This window comes from Oreochromis niloticus, linkage group LG13, assembly GCF_001858045.2.
Source record: "Oreochromis niloticus isolate F11D_XX linkage group LG13, O_niloticus_UMD_NMBU, whole genome shotgun sequence".
Taxonomy (NCBI): domain Eukaryota; kingdom Metazoa; phylum Chordata; class Actinopteri; order Cichliformes; family Cichlidae; genus Oreochromis; species Oreochromis niloticus.
The window spans coordinates 29264744-29282261 of NC_031978.2; the positions used below are offsets into that span (position 1 = coordinate 29264744).

At 38.8% G+C, this 17518-nt stretch overlaps 1 protein-coding gene across 8 annotated transcripts in view; it reads left to right on the forward strand.

Annotated features, from left to right (window-relative positions):
• The window catches only part of LOC100700931 (regulating synaptic membrane exocytosis protein 1), a 50247-nt gene that overhangs the window by 859 nt on the left and 31870 nt on the right, over positions 1–17518 (forward strand). For 5 of the 8 annotated variants that reach the window (XM_019366958.2, XM_019366959.2, XM_025897419.1 and 2 more), the window contains exons 2-5: positions 8229–8269; positions 10266–10379; positions 10510–10609; positions 15095–15218. In XM_019366958.2, the coding sequence (XP_019222503.1) occupies positions 8229–8269; positions 10266–10379; positions 10510–10609; positions 15095–15218 (379 nt within the window). Of the gene's footprint in view, positions 1–8228; positions 8270–10265; positions 10380–10509; positions 10610–15094; positions 15219–16127; positions 16146–17518 lie in introns of all 8 variants that reach the window. The other 3 variants (XM_019366957.2, XM_025897415.1, XM_025897416.1) reach the window with 1 other exon arrangement.

The window sequence follows — 17518 nt, forward strand, 5'->3', positions numbered from 1 at the left end:
CCACTGATTTTGGATTATCATCGGTTAGAATATTTGGAATGAACATAAATCTTCATTTAGTGCTTTCTCACTTGTAAAGAGTTTAATGCTGGACTGTAGCTATACTAAGTAACATGTGAAGCAATTACTTAAAAAAAAACCAAACTAGATCCCGATGGACAACCCAGAGTGGGATCCCTGGAGGTCATTGTGTTAATGTTATATTATTTTTTATTATATTCCAGTCTCCAGGGCACCCAGTAGACTGTGTGGGTCACCTGTATTTGGTCTTTAGCGTTAGGCACATAAAAATCCCCACATTACTAACAGAATTTATTTCACATCATGCATTTCATTGTATTGGTGTTGCACTTGTAGTGTGTATGAACGCTCCCATCTGACCAATATATTATGGGAAATGAATTTAAGAAGTGCAGAGAGTTGTTTGGTTTCCATCTGTGATCCTCACTTGCACTTTGTCAGTCTCTGAGTCTACAAACGTTTTGCTTCTTTAACAGCGTGTGCTTGCTGATCACAGGTGAGGCGACTCTGATGTAACCTCCTGATTTGGAGAAGCACTGCTCGTTTATCAGTTTTTTTTATAATGCTTAGTGAAGCGCTAAAACCTCATGTGTTACACACCAAACGGCTTGAGAACAAGCTTTGCAAAGATAACATTTGAGAGGCGTGGTCTGGCTGCGCCTGCAGAAACGTGGCAAGTCCTGTGATATTCTCTAATGTTTTGTGTGCCGTGCATGCAGCAGGCTGTAGCCGGCAGTCCGGGTTGTCAAAATGAGCAGCTACCCAATAAACTGCCATGCACGTTAACAAGTGTGTGTATCTGAACGTTTTCCTGTGTGTCATATTGTATTGTTTTCAGCTTGGCCCTGAGGGAGGACAATCCCACACTGAGCACACATGTACGTGTGTGTGTGTGTGTAGTGTGTTTGTGACAGCGGCAGTTTGACCCCAGTTAATCCCAGGCTTGACCTTCTGTGGCTTTGCGTAGCCAACTATGTCCCCAAGCTTGAGCACACACAACTGTTTACACTCTAACCTTGTCATGTCCAAGCTGGGTTATGTCACTTCACTACTAACCATTCCAAGGCATTTGGGCTGGCTGCTATGTATCCAACTGTGTTAAAAATAATACAAGCCATAAATAAATATACACAGCTGGAAGGAAGTCATATTTTTCACTGTTTAGCAGCTTGTAACCAGTGCTACAAAAGCATTGCCTGATTTAAATATGACCAGTCTCATATTTCAGAGCTGCTGTTTTTATATCACTTCCTGGGAGTCCCATTTTTGCCACTTTTAGCGTCCTGTGGGCCCTGTCATTTCAAAATGGATCAAGAAATTTGCGTAGAGAGCAAACTCCTCTCACAAACTTACCTGAATTTTAGTCCAGAGGATCGTAGCTGGTGATGAGAGTTGGGTTCTTAGGTAGTTAGTAGCTAGTCATAAATAGCAGTTAGATAGCAGTTCGACCCTTTGAGACATGTACTGTAACAGCAAGCTTAAGTAATGTCATTCAGCTAAATGATAACATAAGGATACATAGATTTTCTAAAAAGGTTTTTGGGCCTTTAAAGACCACTCATGACTCTTAGAGTTCACCTCTCTTTTCCTCATCTCATCTAATAATAATTAACAGAACCCAACAATCACACTGATTGTATTCTCATGCTACATTAAATTTTATTTTCACTGGAAACCAACAAAAGTGTGGAGCATTCTGTGGAGTCAAGTGGAGTAAAGGGTGGAGCGCCATCCTGGACCCACACCAGCCGCTGTGACATTTATCATGTGGAGGTTTAGGATGAGAGTGTTCTGTCAGGCCAGGTTTTAAACACATTGGTGTGGCAGCAATTCGCTGCTTCCTTTTTTAGCTCGAGACTGAGACCAGGTCAGCGCCAAGATGTGGTTGCTGGCAGCTAAGGAGCATCCAGGCATGTAAATCATTGTAAATTCGGGGCACAGTAGATCTGTGCAAGTATTGTCCTACATACAAACACGCGCTACCAACTCACACTCTCAACAGAAGAAAGGGAAACATGATACAAACACATGAGAATTCTGTCACGCAGTATTTAATTTATTGCATTTTAGATTAAATGGTTTTACTTGGATTTTATAGAGATGTAAATAAAGGCAGACTTATTGATTATAGTCAAGTTTGCCAGGTAAAATAACTGTTGCTGGCAGGTTTTATCAGCTACAGTTAAAAGCTAACTAATAGTTACTCTGTGTGCTGGTGTTCCATTAGTCTTGTTATAAACATGAACCTTGTGAAAAGGTCCTTTATGTACTCAATGTCTACATGTAGTCTCCTTGTACCAGGCACCAGACAGAAATAAACAAACAGCCCCTTTGCTGTAGAGCTAGCTAGCCCTATGTAAGATGTAGGCTAAGATAAACAAGTAAAGTCATGTTCTAGCATAGCCTGTTTAGCATAGATACGTATTTGTGTTTTTGAAAATGTAGTCTGTTTAAAGAGTAGCCTTTTAAGGCTACAAAATAAAAGGAGTTTTGTCTCTTTGTGGTTAAATCTTAGTTAAATGGAGTTACTGAAGTGTAAAGCTAAAATTAGCTTCAGTTCCGAGGCAGCCAGCAGTTAAAAAAAGAATTTTTAACCACATGATCACGGATTAGTTTAAATTACTACATATTGTTAAATGTAAGAGAATTTCTTTTATCTTTCTGTGTTTAATAACCTTTAACAGGTACGGATAAATGCACAATATACAGTGGCTTGCAAAAGTATTCGGCCCCCTTGAACTTTTCCACATTTTGTCACATTACAGCCACAAACATGATTCAATTTGATTGGAATTCCACGTGAAAGACCAATACAAAGTGGTGTACACGTGAGAAGTGGAACGAAAATCATACATGATTCCAAACATCTTTTACAAATAAATAACTGAAAAGTGGGGTGTGCGTAATTATTCAGCCCCCTGAGTCAATACTTTGTAGAACCACCTTTTGCTGCAATTACAGCTGCCAGTCTTTTAGGGTATGTCTCTACCAGCTTTGCACATCTGCAGACTGAAATCCTTGCCCATTCTTCTTTGCAAAACAGCTCCAGCTCAGTCAGATTAGATGGACAGCGTTTGTGAACAGCAGTTTTCAGATCTTGCCACAGATTCTCGATTGGATTTGGATCTGGACTTTGACTGGGCCATTCTAACACATGGATATGTTTTGTTTTAAACCATTCCATTGTTGCCCTGGCTTTATGTTTAGGGTCGTTGTCCCGCTGGAAGGTGAACCTCTGCCCCAGTCTCAAGTCTTTTGCAGACTCCAAGAGGTTTTCTTCCAAGATTGCCCTGTATTTGGCTCCATCCATCTTCCCATCAACTCTGACCAGCTTCCCTGTCCCTGCTGAAGAGAAGCACCCCCAGAGCATGATGCTGCCACCACCATATTTGACAGTGGGGATGGTGTGTTCAAAGTGATGTGCAGTGTTAGTTTTCTGCCACACATAGCGTTTTGCATTTTGGCCAAAAAGTTCCATTTTGGTCTCATCTGACCAGAGCACCTTCTTCCACATGTTTGCTGTGTCCCCCACATGGCTTGTGGCAAACTGCAAACGGGACTTCTTATGGTTTTCTGTTAACAATGGCTTTCTTCTTGCTACTCTTCCATAAAGGCCAGCTTTGTGCAGTGCACGACTAATAGTTGTCCTATGGACAGATTCCCCCACCTGAGCTGTAGATCTCTGCAGCTCGTCCAGAGTCACCATGGGCCTCTTGGCTGCATTTCTGATCAGCGCTCTCCTTGTTCGGCCTGTGAGTTTAGGTGGACGGCCTTGTCTTGGTAGGTTTACAGTTGTGCCATACTCCTTCCATTTCTGAATGATTGCTTGAACAGTGCTCCGTGGGATGTTCAAGGCTTGGGAAATCTTTTTGTAGCATAAGCCTGCTTTAAATTTCTCAATAACTTTATCCCTGACCTGTCTGGTGTGTTCTTTGGACTTCATGGCGTTGTTGCTCCCAATATTCTCTTAGACAACCTCTGAGGCCGTCACAGAGCAGCTGTATTTGTACTGACATTAGATTACACACAGGTGCACTCTATTTAGTCATTAGCACTCATCAGGCAATGTCTACGGGCAACTGACTGCACTCAGACCAAAGGGGGCTGAATAATTACGCACACCCCACTTTGCAGTTATTTATTTGTAAAAAATGTTTGGAATCATGTATGATTTTCGTTCCACTTCTCACGTGTACACCTTTGTATTGGTCTTTCACCTGGAATTCCAATAGAATTGATTCATGTTTGTGGCTGTAATGTGACAAAATGTGGAAAAGTTCAAGGGGGCCGAATACTTTTGCAAGCCACTGTACAACAAGTACAATATTGGTACTTGTTTGATTTTTACTGACTTTTGAGTGATAGGGTAAGTAATGTCAAGTAGTTGGTACTTGGGAATAAACAGTCATAAACAGTAGATGGTACTCGTACAGTGTAGGGTATTTCCATGTTCTTTGTACTAAATGTTGTCTGTACTAATTAACAAACCAGTGTTGGGAAGGTTACTTTTAAAATGTATTCCACTACAGATTACAGAATACATGCCCCAAAATGTATTTTGTAACGTATTCTGTTACGTTAGAGTACTGTATTCTGAATACTTTGGATTACTTAATATGTTATCAAGCTTTTTACAACTACATGAATGTGCTATTTCTGTGTGATTTATTACTATTAAGGTTACTCGCCATACCAATACCAACTAGATTTTTAAATATTAATATAAAATGAGTAACAGTAGGGTGGACATTAGGTAAGGCTGCACTTACTTGCAGCAATCTCGTATAGAAAATTATTCCGCGTGTATATAAAAAAGGTCCGCGTCTCCGAACTGTAGTAAAGGGACCTCTGGCTAATACATTGGATTCTGTGTCGGGCTCGTAGCTGAAAACTAGCTTTACTTTGTTTTCTGGGTCAACTTTGCTAGCGAGAGACAGAGAGAGGCGTTGAAAGGCTGCTCCAACGGAGCTTATTGTTTCGAGTCCTCAAGTGGCCATCTGGGTAATCTCCAATCCTTGCTATGGATAAATGTCAAAAAGTCATTATAACTTACAGTACTACTAGAGGGTGTATCTGTATCCCTGTGTTGGTGTTGTTCTTGTATTTTCGTAATAATGTTTGTCCATGATCAGCATTACAACTGACCAATCACATTATTATGATGTTATAGCATTGCAACAAAAAAAGTCTGTGCTTATGTAAAACTTTCTTCTGGAATAAATGGTAAGCATTGCAAATGTTTTCTTTATTAATTTATGCAACATAATAAATATGTTATTAAGTTAGGTTTGCTGGTTTAGGCAAATTTAGGGTACTCATGTTGGTTTGCTAGTGATAGTTAAAAAGAATTGGCTAACTTCTTGACTCCTGCTCTAGAATGCTCAGAAAATGTAATTGCTGAGTTGTAATACTGATCCTGGACCAATTCACGCTCTATTAGACATAGTAAGCTAGTTAACCGTGCATGGTAACACTTGCAGCTTTTATTTGACATTCCATTCCAAATGCTTTTTCTCCTCTTTGTTTGGTTTTAACAACACTGTAAAAACAAAATGCCAAAGTCTTGTTGAGCTGTGACTGGATAAATTCTGTTCCCGTGGTTTTGGTCAAAGTGCAGGTTCTTCTTTATAAAGAATAAATTTTATTTAGGCCATGTGGCCAAGGCTGTTCCTGCATAGCCACCTTCCCAAAGCGCTTTTAGCCACAGTCAAAGTAAAATCTCCAGAAATGTCATAAAATTAACACACGGTAACTCAGACTATTTGCCTGTTAATTTCGTGGACAAACCTTATGTGTGGATTCACCCTCCACAAAGGCTCCTTGTAGGCCATGAAACACCCTGATGGGTTTCTGTAAATATTTTATTATTAGGATCGTAGTGGAGTTTTCTCTTTCTTTGTTGCCATTAAAAGTGCCGAAACACAAAAACACACACTCAGCCATGTGGCTTACCCACTGCATTAAATTATGTTCACGCTCAAATTATGAAACTAAGTACTGGGTTGTCTATCACCAGAGCATTTGCTTTAAGATTACATAATATCACTATAAGTTGTCACAAGCCATTAACCTCATAGCTTCCCCGGCTCCTAGGAATGCTCGGCTCTGTTTTACTCCGGGTCATAACAGTGTCGTCGAGGTCCTGCGCACGGTGCAGCACTGCCCTGCAGCCCGTGTGTACAGACTTTGGATTTTGGTCTACGTCACCAGCTGAAGCTAAACACAATCTTAGGAATAAATTAATAATTAATTAATAGAAAAGGAGAATGAGCATTTCAGGTAGTGGCACCGGGGTTGTGGAATTCTCTTCCACTGTCTTTACATTGTATAGCCTCCATTAACTCCTTCACAAAGCAATTGAGCACATGTTTATACAGACTATGTTTTATTCTGTGGCTTTACATTGTTATGATATGTTATGATTTTATTTCTTGTGTTTTATTGTGAAGCACTTTATGGCTTTTTATCTGTGAAAAGTGCTATAAAATTTCTTTTTAACTTACTCACTCGCTGATTTTTGGTTCAAAGTTGCTTTTGTAAGTTTTATCCACAAAGTATAACAAAAACCTTCGACACCAGACAGCTGCCTTTCCTGATATTTATTTTTAGTCCTTTTCTTAAAGAGGCTTTGCCTTAGGAGGCTGCCATTGTAAATCTGAATATGTAAATGCCTTGCCTTCGTAAACAAAGGTGACACTGACGTGCTACGTCTACTTGTGGTATAGATAAATGTTATACTAAAGTATGGCTGGGGCTAGTTTGATTTCATGATTTCAGCTGATATCTCTTCAACAAAATATATAGATTTTTGGGGGCATAAAGTCATATCTGTTATTTTTCTAAAACCTGTTGATGCCTTAGGTTTGTTTTGGAAGATTTATAGATTTTTTTTTACAAAAAATGACCTTTAAACTCTGTGCTTATTAATTTGAAATAACATTTTGCATTTCAGTTTTAAATGATTCTGCAATTTACATTTTAAAGACACAAAGAAAACATTAATCATTAATTGATCATTTTAATAACTTTATTCTTACTTTTGTGCTCAGTTTCTTGCACTGTATACTTTTGAAAAGCACTTGAATGAATATTTACATAGCTTTAATTTTAGCATTTATTTAGCTCAATTTTCTCAAGTTTCATAACAATATCTTTGCATTTAACCCTCAACGTCTCATGTATCATGTTTGATACATACAGTTTTTGAGAGTTTTTAAGACTACATCAGTTCACTTCAGTTTTTATTATACAGCGCCCAATCACAGCAACATGTTGAAAGGCATAGACCTACAATCATATAAAGACAACAGAGAACAGACCAACAATCACATGACGCAAGGGTGGTTCATCTGTTGCGACCGGTTGGCCTGCCCAGAAAAAAAAGTAAATTGCATGATACATTTTTAAGCAATAAACTGCAAACATTTTTGGATGTAGAAAAAGTGCGAATAATGTGCAAATAATATTTAATTTTTATAAATTTGTCAGAACGGTGAATAAATGCTCCATGTTAAAAGACAATAGAACTTTCTGGAAATTATTTCGTGATTTAGACTTTAACAATATTAAGTTATCTGAGAACTTTTATGATGTATAGCAGCTTTAAAACTGATCGTTAGTATTATTATCACCTAATAAGCTAATCAATTTAGTGGTTATTAAAACATATTTATCAACAAATATAATTTATTACCACATATCTATATTTGTTTCATTAGCTCAACCTATGCCTGATACCTAAATAATGTGAGAAAAGATCTGTTATTGACGCGCTTTTGTACTTTCATTTCGCCTTACATTGTTGCATTACCCCTGGAGGAGATCAATAACACCTAATCTCTGAAGTGTCTTGGATGGATTTAAAGCGTTTTAAAAGGCTTAACCATCCTTTGGTGTCATCGCTGCCTCGGTGGAAAACTTTTTAGGCCACCTGCTGCCGTGGTGATACATTTCTAATTCCAGCCCAGGCTTGAATTTTCAATAAACTTAAGCCTCCCCATTGTAAACAAGTACCTTCTGAAGAGCCCCCAAATTTGGCTGAGCTGTGTGTGTGAGGACTCCTGGTATGTGCTGTGTATACAGGGTCTGTGTGTGTGTGTGTGTGTGTGTGTGTGAAAAGAAGAAGAAGAAGAAGATATAAGGGAGGTCATTGTTTCCTCTGCGACTTCCACATCTATCCAGCTGAACTGATCTCTTTTCTCTTGCAGGCGACTGGGAATGCTACCCACATGACCCCACTGTGTGGCATGTAAGTCAGTGTTTTTCCTTCTGATTAATATTTTTTCATACATTAAAGCTAGTTTTGAAAATCAGCATGAAGTTGTTCAGGTGTTATTGTTGTATTTTAATTAAAGTCCCAAGTGTGTCTACATTTATGTGGATCAAATCAAATCAATTTATTTATATAGCACTTTTCACAGGATAAAAACCACAAAGTGCTTCACAGTAATATAAAACAGAAATACATAAAATACATTAATAATCAAACTAACAGCACAAATCTAATTAAAAGCCAATCTAAATAAATGAGTCTTAAGCTGCTTTTTAAAAGAATAAATACAATCCAGGCAACGTAAAGATGGAGGGAGAGCATTCCACAACCTGGGGGCCACCGCTCTAAAAGATCTATCACCTCTAGTCTTAAAACGAGTTCGTGGGACTACCAACAGCCTTTGATTAGAAGATCTCAGGCTGCGAGAGGGAGTGTGGGATTCTAAAAGATCAGAAATGTAGGCAGGGGCATCACAATTCAAAGCTTTAAAAGTCAGTACCAAGATTTTAAAATGAATTCTAAAATGTACTGGAAGCCAGTGTAATGAACGTAACACTGGTGTAATGTGCTCTCTTTTTCGTGTCTTGGTTAAAAGCCTTGCAGCAGCATTCTGGACTAACTGGAGACGGTCAAGATTCCTTGTACTGGAGTGCTAAATAGTGCCAAATGGAGTGTTTGTCTCTTTTCAGTCTGATCCTCCTGTCCTCGTTTAGCATCGTCGGTTGTATGTCTTACCGCAAAGTTTGTTTTTTAAATTACTCTGAAGAATCTATTAATGTAAAACACATGATGTCTTGTGTAAACAATATTAGAAAATGAACAGCAGGATTTTTAGCATTTACAGCAGGAGCAAAACTGAAAGACTATGGTTACTTTACTGTTGTGAAGTACACGGATAGTATGTTTATGTTGTTAAAGACCGTGGTGGTGACCAGTGACTTAAAAACCCTGGTCAAAAACAATCACTGTGTGCTGAGTCTAGAGAGGTCATGCTATTTGTGGTAAATATCCATGCCAAAACAATGATGCTATAATTACAAAGGCAGATACTGACTTTGAATTATTTGAATGAATAAACACAGCTCAGCTGTCTGAGGTCCTCCTGACTGATCTGGACTGTGTGGCAGCTAACTGAGAGTGATAAATAATTTATGAAGTTTTAAATAGTCTAATATGGGCTTACAGCTCTTATTATGGTACCTGAAATTATTAAAACATTAAGTGTGGTATGATTTCTTCTTGTACCTGTGGGAGAGTTACACTCATTATCGTTATAGCTGCACTGCAATGAGTCAGTTCTGGTGTATCGAGGCTTCTTAGAGCAGAGCTAAATGCAATGTCTGTGTACTGTGGCCAGTAGAAGTTCAGTCAGTAAGATAAAAATCCAAAAGAAATCCTGGTTTGTCAGAGCTTGCATCTTTTACAGCTACAGTATAGACAGAAATTCAGCCTGTTACAAAAATAAAGCAAAACTTTTTTTTTTTTTTTCCATATACATGCTTCCTGTTTTGGATTTTGGAATGGCCTTCAAGCCTTGTCCATTAAACACTTATCAGTTTAGTACATGAATCCAGAATAAAAAATGGTAATCAAAGTTTTTAAAAATGAAAATAAAAAACTGATTTCAGTCTCACAGTTTTACAGTAAGTACTGAGTTGAAGCTAGGAGGTAATTATCTTAGTTAAGCTTACCATTCAGACCCTAGCTCTATGAGTAGGATCCACTTTTCTCTTAGAAACAACTTTTAGGAAACAAGACTTTTGTGCACTTAAAATTTGAATTGAAAAGCTACATCTTATGTCTTTTAAAGCTAACTCTAGCTATGTAATCAGTTTGAATTATTGATAGTTTTCAAAGTGTTGTGTCAAAGTGTATATGAAGTAAATACCAGTGACATAAGTGTGCATATTTGTGAATATGTCTGAGTGTCACTTTGCTCATTTTTATTACCATTTCCTGTGTCCTGCTGCAGCATCCTGTAACCTGGCAGCCATCCAAGGAGGGAGACCATCTGATTGGACGGATCACCCTCAGCAAGAGAACTGCTGCCATGCCTAAAGAAGCTGGCGCTTTACTGGGGTTAAAGGTCAGAGGTCACACAGACATGCAAACAGTTTCTTAAATTGTTTTTTTGTCTATTAATTCTAACTGAGACATCCTGTGTTGTCCATTTGTCAGATGTTTCTCACTAACTGTTGCTGTCTGCTTCTCTTCAGGTGGTGGGAGGCAGAGTAACAGAGTCAGGGAGATTAGGTGCCTTCATCACCAAGGTTAAGAAGGGAAGCCTAGCTGATGTGGTGGGACATCTGAGAGCAGGTATCCACTAAATTGTCACAGTAGCCTCTCACAAATGCTGGGAAGTCAAATGTCAAATGTAAGGTCTTTATAAATATCGAAATGTCTTAACTACTATTGTTTAATAAGCTTTGTCACATAGAGAGTCTTATTGTATGTCTTGCAATAGATGATATAAGAAAAAAAATTTTTTTACCTGATACCCTGACACTTATCCTGCCTAACAAAGTGAAAATTTAGTTGTTGTTACCATAACAACTTCTGATGCGCTGTACGTTCTGACGACCTCGTCTATTCAGCTGCTGCATGCTGCAGGTTGTCTTTTTCGCTTTTTCGCTAGTACGTTTAGAAGAGCTAGTATCTTTTTGTTTTGTGTTGCAGGTGCTCGGTGTGGTGTAGTTGTGTCATCAGTGACTGGGAACACCTGGGCTCAGTATTCCTGTGTGTTCCTTAACTCCATATGCTGCAGACCTTTTTGCTTTTCTAGTGTAGTGGTTTACACATTTGGCTAACAGGCAAAAGGTTCCTAGTTTGATCCAGTCACAAATCCCTTTGTGGGTTGTGTCAGGAAGGGCATCCGGTGTAAAAAAAAATCAAACATGCAAAGCTACCCGTTGTGGCAACTCCTTGGAGGACCAGCCAAAATTAGCTGTTCTACCTAAATAATATTTCGCACACCACGCTAGCACAAATATGCTAGCACCACTGACTCATTGATTGACATATAGCATTTTTTTCCCCTTTGGTTACTTTATGTAGTTTTTCAAAAAGAACAATTCTATTCATTTACTTGACTAATGGTGTAACGTCCCATTAATTATATTGGGTTTTGAACCAGTCTTAACAAGTTGGGCCTTGGTCTTTGATAATTTCCCAATTAGCTGGTGTTTTCCGGTTTGTCCTTCCACCTGATTGATTAAGGGTGAGAAAAATTTCTGTTGTTTGGAACAATCATGTTTTTGCCTGACCAAAGAAACGTAAGTGTTGACATGTTGATGTGTAACAATTTGAATTGGAGTTTTTCTCCTGTAAGGCATAGCAGCACCGTTCCTTTGGGATTTACTAGGTTGTGTTTCTTGCTAGGTTGTGTGTCAGGCTGAATGCAGTTTAACTTTTTGTCTTGTGTGCATGTTCATCGGTGTGAGGTTGTTGCCAGATGCTAGTTATTTCCTTGCTCTATCCTTTTCAATTTGAAGACTAGGCCTGAGTTAGTTAGGTGTTGTTTAGGCAGTTAGAAGCGATGCAACTTTTTGGCTATACCTAGCTTTCCTACCATTTCAGAGGCTGTCGCCACCAGTTTAGAAATGGTAGGAAAGAGAATAAGCAGCCCTACCTGGAGTTCCCATGTGATTTGTTAAATAATATCAGCCTTGGGCATGCATCTTCAGAGGTAAAACCTCTTGAAGAGTTGTGTGGCAGTGATTAGGAACAAGTCACTTGGCTATTTCCTTGACAGTGGTCTACTGATAAAGAAGTGGGTGCCTTTCAGATTGTGGTTCTATCCAAATTTTACACCTTGGTGCTGCAGTTGTCTTGTGACCAGTCAGAGTATGTGGGAGTTTGACCGAATATTGCGATACTTTTGTTGGCCGCAAGAAAACTAACAAAAATCGTGTTGGAATATATTAGAACATACTGCTCATGGCAAGTACCTGGGAAGCCAAATGTAGGCATCAAACCCAACTCACTGAGTTAGTGAAAGCAGCTGTTTTGGGATGGTTCATATCGTCAGGAGTTTTGGAATGATAGGAAAGGTTATAAGCTACTACCTGGAGTTTTTGCTTGATTTGTTGAATAATATCAACCTGTGTTGTGAAGCTTCAGAAATAAAATCTCTTTAAGAGTTTTTGGGTCTTGTTGTTTTGGAAGAACACTTCAAAAAGTTCTGTCAGGAAAAAGGGCATATGAAGGCATATTGTCAAGCTATGAAGAAAAAAAACAAGTAAATCTGTCTGCTAGACTAGCTGTTTCAGTTGAGAGTATGGTTACGAACTTACCTTGTTTTGAAACACATCAGGCTACACTCCACTTGTGTTCCTTATGTGAAGAACTTCCCTGTGATGGTGCTTATTTACCGTTTACACCGGATGGTTTTATTTTCATGACAGAATACCCAATATCCTTCTCAGAAGAACCTTTTGAGCATATGCTCCTTAACTTGTGGGTCCTTTGCCTCCCTCCATGTTGGAGCTAAAATATCTTTTTACTGTCATATGTCATATCACCCAGTTGCATATCCTTAACAACTGGTAACAACCAGGTCTGTAGTGACGTGCTGACAATTTATTTCTATCTTTGAAATCCCTAAAGTGATCCAAAAATGATCAGGGTTCTATTTTTTACCTCCCATGTTTGCCCAGTTGTTAAAACAAGTTCAGGTGCAGCACTTCCAGTCATCAGCCTATCAGCACAAAGTCAGGGCCTGTCCATCCATTCTCTTGTGCTTATCCTTGTTAGGATCAGGGTCAGCCTATCCCAGCTGTCTTAGGGCGAGAGGAAGGGTACACCCTGGACAGGTCAAAGTCAGGGTTGTTGGAGCATTTTCATCAGATGCTAAAGCCACTATTCTTAGGCAGATTTTGGGAGAAGGGTTTTTCAATGCTTAATGTTGACAGCCAGAGACGTTTCACAAGTGAGAACTGGCTTTAGCCCCAATGACACGGTGTTTGCCTGTTCTGTATACGGTGTTGAGGGTTTGTTGAGGGTTAAGGATGACAATGTTCCAAAAAAACTAAACTGACTATGTGAATGAGTTCCAGCATAGTTTATACATTGGAAGGCAGCTGGCAAAATAGAAGTTGGCTGCATTGCAAGGAATGATGAAGCTCATTTACGAAGCAGGCTGAGTGGTGCCAGTTCAGTCCTGATGATCAAGTGCTGCCTGTTGTTGGATGCCTCTTTCAGGCCAGGTCCTTCCACAGTGGTGAAGCAGATCTCACGAAAGAGTTGTTTAATTTCTACACCAGAGTTGCTTAAGAAAACACAGCTCTGTCTGTTGAAACCACACTTTTGTGGTTACCCAGTCACTAGTAGTAACAGAAAGGGAAAAGGTTGGTACTGGGAATTAGGCATGTGGTTGGTTTAAAGCACCAAAACTCTCAGAAATGTGAATAATTTGTTAGTTCTGTGTGACGAGTTGGAAAAATTTCAAACGTTTATTTGCTGACACACGTTCACAAACTCACCATATTCATTTGATGATTCATATGATTATTGATATTCCCCATTAAGCAGCACTTTTACTAGGTGTCAGCTGACAAGTGTAAGTACTTGGATGCAGAAGTCAAGTTCATACTTTAAAACAACATCATCGACCCATCATCGTCTAGCTGGCTAGCTTCTAGCGCCCTTGTATTCTTGTCCCATTATGTGACAACACTCTCAGGTTTTGTTTAGACCTTTGGCAAGGTCAGTATCACTAAGCCTGTTACATTTCCACTTCCATGATTGGATGACTGTATTGACCAAGTTTGATGTGCAAAGTTTATGAGTAAAGTTTATCTGTTCGAGTGATACTGGCAGGTCCTATTGATTAAAAATCTGGAATGCTATACTGTCTGTCTGGATGATGTTGTTGTATAGAATCACATTTGTGGCATTCATATGTTGTGTATTTATTCCTTTTTTAAATGTCTGTCTGCAGTCCGACTGAACACTGACTTGGCTAAATGTGAATTTGCTATCCATTAGTAATCTACAACGGGCATGCTGTTGGCCGATGTCAGCTGTGGCCACAACAAGGGGTGCCAAGGGAAGGCGCTGGCCAGAGAACAGAAGAAAAAAAAGAGCTGATGTAATTCTTAGGCATGGTCGGATATTACCACAGTTTCTGCTGGAACTTTTACTGGAAGATGTCACTTCCCTTACCAGTCTGAGGAAGGCACATGCTATATATCTGTGGTATACGATGCGTGGTCTCTGAACTTGTAGTTCTAGTGTGTGCTAATCAAGAGATCTAAAAATGTGGAAGTGGTCATGGTCACACATATTGACAGATGTTCTTACGTGGGATCATGCTGCTAAGGTTAAGGTAGTATGTAGGCTGTGGTGGTGTAGGTTGCCAGTTGACGACACTGTCTCTTTTGACTCGTAGGCTGGGAGGTTGTATTTGTCTTTGTGTTTTGTGTTGCAGGTGTCCAGTGGGGTGTGGTTGGGTGGTGATGGATTGGGAACACCTAGGTCCAGTGTTCCCCTGTATAAAAGCATGCTCCACTTGTTACCTCAGGGGGAAGAATAACTTTGCACCTAAGCTATTATTGCTGCAGACTTTTGTGCTCTCCTTTTCCCAAACAATGTTTCACTTGCTACATTAGCACACGTTCAAACATGCCAATATTCCTGACTCATTTACTGACATATGTCATGTTAAGGTTTTTTGTCCTTTGATAACTTTATTTAGTTTTGTTAATTTCAAATAAAAAGTTTGTTTTGTATTAATCCTGTCAACAGTCATTACTTTGTCATGGCTTTTGAGCTAGTTATGACAATGTGGACATTTGATTTCAGGTGACGAGGTTTTGCAGTGGAACGGGAAGCTGTTACCGGGAGCGACTATGAAGGAGGTTTACAACATCATCTTGGAGTCTCAAGCTGACCCTCAAGTGGAGTTGGTGGTATCCAGGCCTATTGGGTAAGTCAGGCATGAAACACGTCCAATATACTGTCAGAGTCATATGTTTTTGCCTGGTTTGTCAGGTACTAGTCTATTTGTAAATTTAAACCCTTATTTAACTAGGCAACATTTATTTGGATTCAGAGTTGACCTCAGACAAAGCAGGAGGTTATGATGCACATTTGTATTCTGATGGTGGGTGTACAGCTGCATTCAACGTATTAAAAACAACCGGCCATTGCCTGCAGCTGCCAAGTTTTGGAATGGGAGATAGCCATGTCTCATATGTCCCCTTTAAAAAAGCACTTGCTTTTATTTGTCGGATGGTAAAAGCTGAATTATTATTGACCAAATAAAACTGTCTGTAAGCTCCATTAAAGACAAGAGAAGCTGCATGTGAGGTTTTTAGTCGATGGATTGCAAAACTCAACAAGCACAGTTATGAACATACTTCTGAAGGCAGTAGACGTCCCTGAGTAAAATTTATTTTTAACTCTAAGTGTATCATTTCAAATCATTAGTATCAAAAGTCATCAGTAAACAAAAAAAAGTTCATTTTTCTCTAGATACTTTGAATTTGATGCTTTCTGGTACACTAACTTTGCCTTATATTTAGCAGACTCGCTAACTCTTACATTGCTAACATTAGCAAAGCATTGGAAAAATTTAATTCAAAGAGAGGGACTTTGAGGTGTCACCCTCTCATTTTTTATTATTGTTCAAGAGCTGTCATTCCAAAAAACGTCACACAAACCAGGGTGCAAGCTGGTTTCAGGTATTTTGAATATGTTTTGTTGTTGTGTGTAATAAGGTCAGTCCAGTGGGTTAAGTAAAGTGCCCACTGGTGCAGCTCTCAAATTTTACCTTTCTGCTTATTGATGGAAAAAAAAGTTGAATATATGAATTTCTCTCCAAACACTCACGAAGGGTGTATAGAAAATATCAGTAAGTAATCTTTTTTTTTTAAAATTTTTTTTTTTAGGACCTTTAATTCTGCCACGCTTATGGAAACTATTTTGGTTTTGCTGGTGCCATTTTGCATCCCTAAAGGAACTAACTGTAATACTGTTAAGTGAAAAATCTAATTGATATCACTATACGGTTTTATGAAAGTAGCTGCACTGTGTGCTAAATTAAACTGCAAGTTTACCTGTTGGGATGCAAAACGGCCAGCGGAAAACATCCATCAATGTATCAGTGTTTTCGCAAGCTTTTAAGCTGTTTGTGCAGCATCTGGAATTCCTATTTTTTAAACTCCTGATTAAGTCTTACCCTTGAATAAATTCATAGACTGTATATAAAAGATGGTCACAGCAAGCCAGTAAAGTTGCATTTTTTTAAATGGCCACAAGAGGGCGACTCCTTTGGCTTTCAAAAGTCTTATTGTATTGAAGTCTTTGAGGAAATGGCCTTGCTGCTCATTTGTTCTATGCCCACACTTTCCTGACGGGTTTATGGTCTCAGTCTCTAGTGTCAGTTGTTATAGAATGCAACATGATGGGTTTTTTTGTTAAATTTTGGTCCCACTTGGAGTCAAAAAGGGCGATAAGAATGGCATGTCAGATAAACAGCCTTCCTTGTGATTGACAAGTTAGAATGACTACGCAGCTGCGACTTCTGTTTTTAAAAATTAAGGATGGCAACATTAAGCAATCCTCAGGACTTGGAAGAACAGGACTTTTCAAAGCACTGGCCAATCTGGTCTTTAAGTCTGACATCATTAAAACATATTAAATACACAACAGCCTTATTAAACGCAGTAGTTTGGGCCCGGAAGCAGGGTTCATCACGTTATCACTTAAAGACTGGATGTTGTGATGGCTATGTCTGTCTTTTATATACAGTCTATGAGTAAAATCCAGCACACGGTATCCCTGGTACCTTAATTCTGAATTACTGAAGTTGGGTTTCATAAAGCAAGCAATATTTTTTTTTCCATATACATGTTTCCTATTTTTGATTTTGGAATGTGTTTCAAGGCAACCTATGATCCATGAAACACTTATCAGTTTAATACTTGAATTTACTAGTAAAAATTTACTAAATGAAGCAGTTTTCTTTCAACTTGAAATAGAAATAAGAAAATTTCAGTCTGACAGTTATACATTAAGTACAAAGTTGAAGGTAGGAGATGACTAGCCTAGCTATTTCCAGACTTTATGCTAGTTTACCTTGAGGCGACTGCTGTTGTGATTTGGCGCTATATAAATAAAACTGAATTGAATTGAATTGAATTTCTCTCAGAAAGAATGTTTTTTAGGGATTTGATTGTTGAATACTGGTTTGTTTGGTAAGTAAAACTCTAAAACACTGCCTCT